The sequence below is a fragment of the Parasteatoda tepidariorum genome, chromosome 10 (assembly GCF_043381705.1).
Source record: "Parasteatoda tepidariorum isolate YZ-2023 chromosome 10, CAS_Ptep_4.0, whole genome shotgun sequence".
Classification (NCBI taxonomy): domain Eukaryota; kingdom Metazoa; phylum Arthropoda; class Arachnida; order Araneae; family Theridiidae; genus Parasteatoda; species Parasteatoda tepidariorum.
This window is the reverse complement of record NC_092213.1, coordinates 86,075,820-86,087,245: the sequence shown is the minus strand read 5'-3', so window position 1 is coordinate 86,087,245 and position 11,426 is coordinate 86,075,820. Positions and strand designations below refer to the sequence as shown.

At 28.5% G+C, this 11,426-nt stretch overlaps 2 protein-coding genes across 2 annotated transcripts in view; both read right to left on the bottom strand.

The window, feature by feature from the left end:
* The window catches only part of LOC139426911 (uncharacterized), a gene marked incomplete in the record, with an annotated part of 50,827 nt that overhangs the window by 7,150 nt on the left and 32,251 nt on the right, over nt 1-11,426 (bottom strand). Inside the window, 3 exon segments of the mRNA XM_071187050.1 lie at nt 43-77; nt 1,331-1,540; nt 3,052-3,112. Coding sequence (XP_071043151.1) covers nt 43-77; nt 1,331-1,540; nt 3,052-3,112 — 306 coding nt within the window.
* The window catches only part of LOC107456081 (spindle E), a 153,037-nt gene that overhangs the window by 139,094 nt on the left and 2,517 nt on the right, over nt 1-11,426 (bottom strand). The gene's annotated exons all lie outside the window — the stretch shown is intronic.

Below are 11,426 nucleotides of genomic sequence, written 5' to 3'. Positions count from 1 at the left end.
GCATCTTCATATTTTTTGATTTTAAACTTTAAAAAAAAAAACAGTAAAAAAAAAATAGAGTTGAAGCAATAAACTAGCTGGAAAAAAATATAAAAGCATATAATTACATACAGTCAGATATATGTAGTAATTTAAAGTTGTTTTATTTCTTCTTAAAAGTAAGTGTAACATAAAATGCCGGTACTAGAATTTCAAACTGATAAAATAAATAAAATAAGTCTGAAGTCAAAAACACAATAATAATTTTAAAAAAGCATTATAATAACATTTATTGAAATTATAAACAAAACTGTAATTCTCTGCATCTTCATATTTATTGATTTTAAACTTAAAAAAACAGAGTAAAAAAAAAAAAAAGAGTTGAAGTATATATTAATACTAAATTAATAGTATATATTAAGAGTATAAATTAATATTTACAATATATTATTAGTAAAATAATATTTGAAATATTCATATAACTATGAAAACAACAACCATTCTGTAAATAATACTATAGAGAGAATAAACAACTACTTCTCTTTGTGTAAACAACTACTTCTCTTTCGAATGTGAGATTCGGGCAAAATCAAACAACAAAGTAAATTCACTTACTAGAGAAGTTCAAATATTTAAAAAAAAATCATATAAAGCCTGGCATAGTTAAAATTGAAAAATAACACCAATTTGCACCACAATATAATATCATAAACATTATAAATCAAACATATGACGAGGAGAATTCGAATGCCATATAAACATCCTAAAAATTAAGACTCACAAATATGTCATTTCATTATCCTGCATGTTAGATTAGTAATATGCTAAAAAGAGATCAGCTAAAAATAACATCAATTTGCACCACAATGTAATATCAAAAACATTATAAATCAAACAATATGACCCAGAGAATACAAATATCAAATAAACATCCTAAAAATCAAGACTCACAAATATGTCATTTCATTATCCTGCGAATAAGATTGGTGATACGTTAAAAAGAGATCAGATAAAAAATATAATTAAAATAGATTTGTTTGATACAGTTGAACCTCATTAACACGAAACTGCATAACGTGAAATATTGATTTATGTTTGGTCCAGTGAGTCAACTATCAATTATTGTTGTATTTTACATGTTTAATATGAAATTTTCAAGCTGATTATCTCTTAACATGAAAGGTTGCCACTCGAAAAGGTTGCCACTTTTCCCTGTACATATTAAAAATTCCTTGTATTTTCCAGGTTTTTTCTCTGTTCTCCTTGTGGAGTGGCAACCCATAAAGTATATTGCACTCAAATTTTGGGGAAATTTGAAACCAGAAAAAAAAGAGAGTAAAATGTTTTTTACCTGTTCCCGATAACTCGTGATGGGGAGATCAGGATCGTCGTTTGCGGTTTCATTAAAGTAAGTAGAGTAGATTTGTCTGGTTTCTTCATTATGCAATTCACTGACCCCTGGTCCCTCAGTGATGGCAGTATTATTATCGTCAACATCCTTCAAGGTAGTGAGGCTAACGGTTGAATCGGGCAATTCTAAGGTCTGTCTCCTAGTCAAAAACTAAAGAACAAATTGTCAAATGCTTAGTCTTCAGCATGTGGGAAGGATGCACATTCTACAAAAACTAAAAAATACTAATGACCCCAGTGACATAATTTTTTCAGTTGGTTTTCTCCTCTGCAGAAATTTTTACTCCACTTTTTATTTACATTTAATACTTTTAACTTCCACATAGTTTTGAAAATCCTATAATTTTAATACAATATTATTTATTACAACAACGATATCTCAAAATGAAAACAAGCATTTAGTAATCCTTTTTTGACCAGTCCAATTCGCGTGATTTCTCCGTTGGTTGTTACTGCTACAGATTTCAAGATTTCTTCTTCTTACTTTTTTTAATGTGAGGATGATTTACAAAAAAGGAAATAATCAGTGTGGTTTTCACCTTACGAAATTGGAAAATGTCACCCATAATATTAGAATTAAAAAAATATTACACATTCAAATTTTTTAAAAATTATTTTATTAAAAAAGTTTTTATGTTGAAGCTTCGATTAGTTTAAATTTGTAACATGTATACAGTCAGACCTCAATATAAGGTCACCCTAAGGGACATTGCAGAAGTGACTTTATAAGCGGGGTGACCTTTTAACAGATTCATTAGCAGTTCATAACTAAGCACGTAAATAGTACACATTATGATTTTTAAAAATGGTAATACAAACGAAAACACGGTCATAAATTAAATATTTAAGTCAATAAATTTTAACAGAATTAATAAAGAATTAAAGAAAGTTAGAATTTTTGAAAAAAATTTTAATTTAAAATAAAGCTGTTTACAAATTTCCTCAAAGTTTATAGACATCCAACCTTATTTAAAATAATCATTTATGCAGGTCGTTTCGTTTTTGGCTTCATTTTTCGAACAATAACTGATTTTGTAACTTCTCAAAATGTTCCTCAGCTCCCTCATGGTTTGTAAAAAAATTTCGTTTGTCATTTATTGTATTGAAGCTTTTCCTTTGGGTTACAGCTACAGTCTCAGGATCACTGTCATTGTCCACAACTTGTAAAACAATTTCAGAAATTGTAGCTTCAGAAGTGGTGGCAATTTCCTCATCAGTCAAACCATATACAGCCTCCCCTTCAATGGCATAGCCACGATTTTCCAAATCTTCCATCAGAACAGATAGAGGAATATAGTCTTTTTCTTCGGTTTCGTCATCCATGATATTCAGAGAACTCACAAAACCTGCATGACGAAAACAATTTTCTATGTATGTGGTGGACACCAGGCTACACCTCAGATAAAAATGACCTTATAAGCGATAACGATTTTATTTTTAAAACTTGACCATATATCCGATAATCTGTAACAAATAATTCCTATTCAGTCAACCGGGACTTTGGAAAAGTGACCTTATATCGAGGTATGACTGTATTTGTTATTACTAAAAGTATCTTGAAGAAAGATATTGTTAGTACTAGAGAGGTAAATCGAAGAAAGACTGAAAAAATTCTGCCAACACAATTTTTAAAAAAGCTTTAAGCTCAAAAATTCAACATACTTGTTCATTCTTTTCTTTATCCAGATACTTTTTAACATAATCAGTTCCTACTTTTCTCCATCTGAAATTAATAATTAACAATAATCATAGTTATGACATTTGAAGAAAAACTCGTACATTATAAACATTACAGGATTTTTACCTTAATTAACATTCTTAACATACAGACCAACATTATGTGGAAGGTGTTTTTAATATGAATTTAAACAACAACAATCTAGAGCTCTTGACCAGCTCTACTTCTGGTCAGAAAGTATACAACTGCTTACTACAGATCTGCTAGGCGATAGTTTCAAACAGATAATTTCGTTATTAATGAAAGAAAGCAATTATACAATTTCAGAGCTCAAATCTGCTGTATTTCAAAGATACTAATGCAGAGTGCGTAGCCAAATCTTTGACCAAAAAATAAGCACCTTTTAAGTACTTTTTAAGCACCAAAGAAATATTTTTAAGCACTCTATACGTTAACAAAATGCAAAATAATTTTACTACATGATCATGATAAAATAACCAGTTTCTGACAAAAAAACCTCTTTTCTTGGTTATATTAGCCATCATAAAAGATCGAGAGATTTTTCGGTTCTATATCCGAAGGTGGAAAATGAAGCCTGAAATGGAGAATATCTTTCAAAATGCAATAGAGTTGCACATGAGAGTGCAATAATCTCACCGAACTCAGCTCAGTAGACGCACATGCGGACTCAGAAGAATTTTATCAAACTCTATTTTCATACGCTATGAACCGACGGTACGCCGAAATAGATGGTGGTTGAATGAATTATGAAAATGTTGAATAGAACAATGTAAAAAGCACGCTTTTGCATAATATGTGGCGAAAATGGACAAGGTAAAGAAATAAATTTCCTTTTCAAAAAGGGAAAATTAAATACTTTTTAAAAAGACCCAATGAAAAAAGTACCTTTAAGGGCTTTTGAAAACCAAGTTCGAAAATAAGCACCTTTAAGCGCTTTTTAAAAGCGCTATGCACCCTGTAATGATATTAAGTCATTCTGGCGAGTTTGAACGGAAAATTTGTGTCAGTTAGGGATATATTGCTAAAAAAAGGTGACATGGTTGCTAGATTTAGAAAGAACTCGCTTTTTTGACAGTCCTCATTCGACTACTTATAACAATTCTTTTATTGAATGACAATTCTTAGGTCTTCAAATGATGATTCTAATAACGACTCTTCTTTTAAACACAAATAATAAATTGGGTAACAAATACACGTATAAAAAAGAGCATCTCAAAACACAATCATGCTGTGAGTCAAAACACTCTAAAAACAGGAGGAGTTTGCAGAGTGTAGAAAACTCACTCCATATAAAATATGATTAAAGAGATAAGTACAGGGCTACAATTTAGATTTTCAAATTCATGACCAAGAATTTTTCATGACTTTACGAAGCTACTATTTTATCTCACAAAAACACAATATTAAATCTAAAAAAGCATCATGATAACATTAATTAAAATTATAGGTGTAACCAAAACTGTTATACTCTGCATCTTCATATTTATAGATTTTAATTTTAAAAAAAACAGAGTAAATAAAGAGTTGAAGCAATAAAATAGCTGAAAAAATATGAAAGTAACTTTTTTTCTTTTTTAGGCAGAATTATATTAAGTTACTTTTCTTGTTCAAGGGAAAGGACAGAAATACTTCTGATTTTTCTGTTCTCATTTCGGAATTAAAAAAAATTCGTCAATCACTGGCTTGCTTCAGCTAGAATTTAAACTGATAAAATAAAAAAATAAATAAAAATTCTGAAATCACAGAAGTTCAAAAGATAATTTGCTCTAGAAATGACGTACCGCCATGTGGGGCTACTTTGTGCAAAATTCGAATTTGGCACTTTTCAAGTGCTGCTATTCAGTATTACGTTTTTTTCACGTTAAAAATGTGTGGAATTCGAAGATAGAAGTCTCTTTTATTATTTCAAACATTTTTTCAAATTTTAAAACAATCTCAGAGTGTGTTTTGTTTATCCAATGTCAACAACTTTCCGAGAAGGTCAGACGTCGAAAAGTGTGCATGGAAACTTTAGCTGTGAAATGCAAAGACGTTGATAAAACAATTGTCGTAATTGCAAAATTCTTTATTTATGTATTAATAAACAATTATATCATGTTAGCGTTAAAAAAATTGAAAATTAAGAGCAAATAAACGGAAAATGAAAAAAAATGCACTGAGGGGCTACTTGGTGAAAAGTTTAATTCGTCTTTTTTTTTCGACAGAAAAATGGTCAGACGTTATAAAAAAAAATACCTGGAATGAGAAACTACCGTAATTACACTTTAGAAAAGCTGTAACAATGTTTGTAAGCAGTTGCTGGTGGTATGTCGATTGCAGAAGTTTCTCGGAAGTACAAAACCCACAGAAATACTATCTCCAATAAAATTCACAAGAAACACGTGCAAACAAAGATACAAAGATTTTTCAATGAATTAATCAAACGATTTAACACATAAAAATATATTTCATAGGACATCAGGAGATTTTGACAGAAACTGAAGAGCAAATTCTGTCATGTTCATTCAAGTGTGTTATGTTCAAATTTATCAATATTATAAATGTTAATGAATAGGTAATAATTATTATTTCTGAAATTTCATCCATTTCAATGTTCAAAAATGTATATGGTTTCCTTTTGTTTAAATTCAAATGTTTTGAAATAAAAATTCTTTTTAATAAAAAATACTTTATAAAAAATGGTTTTTTTTACGCTGAAAATTATTTTCAAACTAATATCTTTACATATCTTGATGTTTTTGTTATTAAAAATGTCAACAATTAACTTTTTTAACAATTTTATATCAATATTTTACTGAAAACATGATTATTAAGCAGAATTCCTATCGCTGCACAAAGTAGCCCCACTTGGGGGCTACTTTGCGCAAGGTATGTTTTGACTTATTATTTGTAAATATTACATACAAATAATGACAATATTGATCAAATTCACTCGTCTGAGTCCAGTTATGAATATAATATCGATAAATTTTACTAAAGTTTGAATTAACATAGTTTTTTTACATGCCAAAGTTCAAAAACTGCGAAATCCTGCACAAAGTAGCCCGACATGACGGTAGGTATTTATTTATTTTTTCATTTTTTAAAGAACATGACAAAAACATTTTATAATTTAATAAAATATGACTGTGAGGGGGGAGTTTGTTACAAAATCAGATATTCGAAACACCAAGAAATTGGGGGAGGGGAAAATTCCAGTTTAATCATTAGATTTTTCTGTGACCTAAATCCATGACTTTTAATGATTTTTTAAAAAAATAGTTAAAATCATGACATTTTACGACAAATTTTGTTCAATACCGAAATTCATGACTTTCCAGGTGCGCTGTTTGTGGCTACCGTCTAAGTTTTTTATTTTAAAAAATGTGTGTGCATTTTAAATTGCCTCATTTCGGAATTCAAAGTACAATTTTGTTGATATACATGCTAGTAAAAAGTCATATTTATCTTTTAAGTATATTAATGATATTTTTAAATTTAGAAAAATAATTAATGAGTATTTTTTCAATAATGTTCAATTAGAAAAATAACTGCTGTTTAAAAGATTATTTATTTAATTTCCGTTTTATTTCTCTTTTTCTTTGAAATTAAGTTTAAAAAAAAGCTTTTGCTAAACGCTGCTGTTCTAAAGATGGAATATTGTTAAAAGCGTACTTAAAACTTTTTAATGTACGTTAAAATTTTTTAAATAGTGCTCGTATTGAACTTATTTGGATAATTTATTCTTAATTCGTCTTTTAAATATTTAAGTAAAAGCTGTTCATATAACACTTTATAAAATTGACTAAAAATATAAATTTCTACATACACTAGTTAAGCAAAACTGCATTTTTTATTGTAAATTTTCTTATTTTATTTTATAGGGTAATATCAATAATAAAGCTTAAAAAAATTCGTAACCTTATGAAATTTTACATACAAAGAATAAATATCAGTACAGGAATTGTTGCAAGAATATTATTTTACAAGTTAATATAATGATTCTTTGTAGTTTTGTCCATTGCTGTTAAATTCAAAGGAATGATTTAGATCATGCAATGATATATATTTGGAAAAAAAAAATCACGTGGAAGTAACAGAATTAAAATATACAAAAATAAACGTAGTTATACTAAAAAATTTCGGTAGTATTGGTTTAAAATATTTAATATCGAAATGTTTTTTTTAAATTCATCTCTTTGCACCATGTTGCTCTGCAGAATCAGTTATTCCACACTAGTAAAAAATGGCGACTGATAAACACAATGGTAAATAACAAACAACAATAATTTTTTTCGACTTATATGATACAGTTCGTGAAAAAATTGGAAAAATGTGTTAAAAGGACTTCATCGCTTTCTCTCCCTATCTGTTAGTAAAAAAAACGTCGTTCTGTGTTTCTTCTTCATCGAAACAAACTTACAAGAATTGGAACTAATGATTATGACATTTTTTCAAAATTGGAAATAGCATGTAAAATAAATAGAGGATTTTTTTTTTACTTTTTATAGTGCGCAGCTTAGCAGTAAAAAATCAAAGAACGTATGTAACATAAGCAGAACAATTTATTGAAATAAGGAAAGTAAAATTTTTTGCATTACTTCGGTTAAATATCAATAAATTAAAGGTCATAACGACTTTTTATAATCTAAAAAAATTAAATTTAAAAATTTTTTTTAAAGTAAATTATTCTTAAGAAAACTAACATTAAGTTATGTTATCTGTGATTTTAATTCATATGTGGTAAAATATATTTAGAATAATAAAACTTGTATCCCTAAATAGTCATATTTACTATTCATAAGAGTAATATTTTAAAAATATTGTATTTATAATAAATAGAAATATATTTATGAATGTTGTGGATTATGAATAAAATTGAAATTGTGGTTGGGCACAAAAAGTTGCTATCGCTTTTTTTTAAACATATGATTTGTTAAATTATGTTTTATAAATTCGTTTATAACGTTTCGTTTATAAATTCAAAAATATACAATTCCAAAGAATCAAATTAACGTAATGGCTTCCATTTTAGTTGCCAAATATTTTTAGAACTTTTTATTCAAGTAGCGAGTTAATTTTTATTCCAAAAGTAAATTCTGCATACAAAATGCATCGAAAGATTACTGATGAAGTAAAATGGATATTTTGTTGCAGAGTGTTATTGAATTGTATTTTCCACGACCTTTAATTATAAATTTTATCCATTACTTCGATTATTTTACTTGTTAAGTTCGCAGAATTGTAGTGTACTTTATTTAAGTTCATTTATGTTTTATTTTTAATTCTCGCTTACTTTTATTCTTATTTTTTGTTTTAAGTTTATTGAAGCTCTTATTTTAAGTTTCTTTTTTTTCGCAGTCGAAATTTAGACTTTAATTGAATTGCAGAAAATATAGTGACAAATCTTCTCTACATTTCGCATTTCTCTAACTTCTGCGATACACTTTTAGTACTATACGCCCATTTTTTTAGATCACCTTTTACAGTATTTTTGACCATGAACAGAAAAGAAAACGTGCCCTTTAGATGAAACTGTATGATATTTCGTATGGACACTAGTATGATAAGTATTGTCTAGATTATATTTACATCACAATAAGGGGTTGTTTATCGCTTTGCGTACCCCCATTTAAAATTAAACTTCTGAAAACTATTCTAATAACTTAACAAAAACATCATGCAATCATCTACTTTAGATTTCAGACAATCAATCGATTCATATTTTAGTACGAATGTCAGTACTGTTAATACTTACGTTGGTTGTTTCCGCCCATCTGGATTGAACAACTTTTAAATTCATGAAATATTAGGGAGATCTGAGAGTAATGTCATTTCGATGCACTTGATATTTGTTACCAAGATTTTATTTTTAATCAAAAATGTATTCACCCTCGTTATCAACAACCCTTCAATTCCGGATCGTAAATAAAAGGGATTTTTAAGACTATCGAATATTCAATGTGCCAAACCGTCATTACTTTCCAGGTTTCCTGAATATTTACTAACATGATAATTACAACACAACTTGAGCTTACACCCTTGACTTTACACACACTTTTATTTGGATTTCGAATGATATTATAGAAAAAATTGTACTTTGAATCAAATTAATGATGCATTTAATTAAAAAATAAAACATCTTTTTGAAAGAAAAATAATCTTGTTTGCAAGTGTTCCAACAATTAAAATATATAAAATGTGCAATGTTTTTAATATTTTATTTTAGTTACTGGAATTTTCACAACAATTACTTAAATATTTTAAATATAATCAGTTATACTTTTAAAAAAAAATCATTTTCTTTAAAATGTATATTTAAATGTATGTATATTTAAAATGTATTTGAGTGGAATTAAATATTTACATTTATTTTGTGGACTTGAAAAAAATATTTAGTTTATTATAACTCACTTAGTTATTTGGAGTTTTAACAGCTTGTACATCTTTTTATTATTATTAAGGAAATTTGAGTTTATTATTAAACTTATTTATCATTACTGCAATATGCTGCATTTATATATTCACATGTATGAAAAATGTATTTACTAATGAAAAGAATTTCGACTTTTTCTCTATCCATGAAAATGCTTTAATATCATTAAACTAAAGTACAAATAAAACTAGTGTTTTGAGTGATGGGATTTTTAGAAAAATGCCGAGAAAGTCTTTAACATTACAGAAAGAGGAGAGAGTGTTTTAAGAGTTAACTTCATTTGCTAGATAAAATATTTTTTAATTTTTTTGTGAGCAACATAATACTTAAAAAAGTTATCTAATTTAAATAAATTAGTTAAATACAGTGTACTCCCGATTATCCGGGTTAATCACCGGGACAGGTCACACGGACAATCCGAAAACTCCTTTTATTAAAGAAAAAGTCAATATCAGTACAAAAAATATAAAAATTACTGACATTTGCATGCATAACATCAAACTTGGAATTTTCCTTTTTAAAAAATGTGCAATGCGTCTTCGCCATATATCGATAGACATATTTTACGAACCGCAGTAGTGTCACCGTAATCAAATCCTCCCATATAATCTAATAAAATTTCCACAGAGCAACAGAATGAGAAATAGTATTTCATTCATTTACTACATCTTCTGCATCAGTTACTATCATCACTATTTGATTTAACAACATAACGATGTCCCCCGTGGCAGAAACACGGCGACACAGCGACATTGTCGCAGAAAGGGACTGAGTTCTTGCAGAAAGATTTTCTTATTTGGGAAATAAAATTTTTGGGTTTGGCAAAAACAAAAGTTCTCAAAAAAGATTCTGCAGAAACAGAAACTGTTTTACAAAAAAATAATTTCGACAGAAACAGAAAATTTCTGCAGAAGCAATAATGGTTCTGCAAAATTATTTTCTTACAGAATTGTTTTTCTAGCGTACCGTGGAAGGGGAAAGCACTCGTGATCCTCCGTTAACCTCCCTAGTCCGTGTCCAACACAAACAATAACTGGATATAAAAGGGGAGAAATTTTTTCCCCTTTATTAAGCTATTTTTGGGACATTTGCCAACTTCGGCTTTTATCGCTAGCGCAGTAATTTGCTTTTTGTGTTTTCTTACGAGAATAGAGCGTTTTATATTTTTTGCACTTATGTGGAAAATTTCATGCCTAAAAAGATTTTTCTTTTTTAAAAAAATAATGTCTAGCGAAAAGGTTATTTGTTGCTCTTGTGAAGCAACAATAATTATAAAAAAAAAAAATTTGAACTTATTTTTCAAGGCCCATTTCGAAGAAGAAATAAGATGGAAAATGACAATATCTAGCGATGTCAGAGATTTTTTTTTCCTGCAAAGCGACAGGAAAAGAGGAAAGAAGCTTTCCACGCTACTAATATTGAAAAAAAAAACGTTCTAGATTCAAACCAAATATTCTTACTAGTAGCGATGTTGATAGCAAGGATGAAACGGATGATAAAATGCCTATATCTTTTGAATTAAGCCGTCGATATAAAAAAAACACTTGCAATATAACGATAAATGAAATAAAGCCTAAGATATCTCACTATCTACGATTTTTTGGCATGCGAATGAAAACCAGATTGGTGGAAAATATTTACTGGCGAAACACTTTCAAATAGGTTTCCATACGCATGTGAAAAAAATCGCATCCAATGAGTATGGCTCTAATACCGATGTTTCAGCACTGATGAAGACGATTTCGTTTCGAGATGTTGAATAGTCTTGAGCGTATTGAGTCGGAAACCGCGTCTGCGTACTTCGTGTGGAATCAATGCTATATATTTACACAATACAGTGAGACTTCTGTTACAAATCGCAAGCGCTGTGTATTTTTTTCTTTCTGAACTTAATCTGATCACGAAAAAAGTTTTATTTACCTT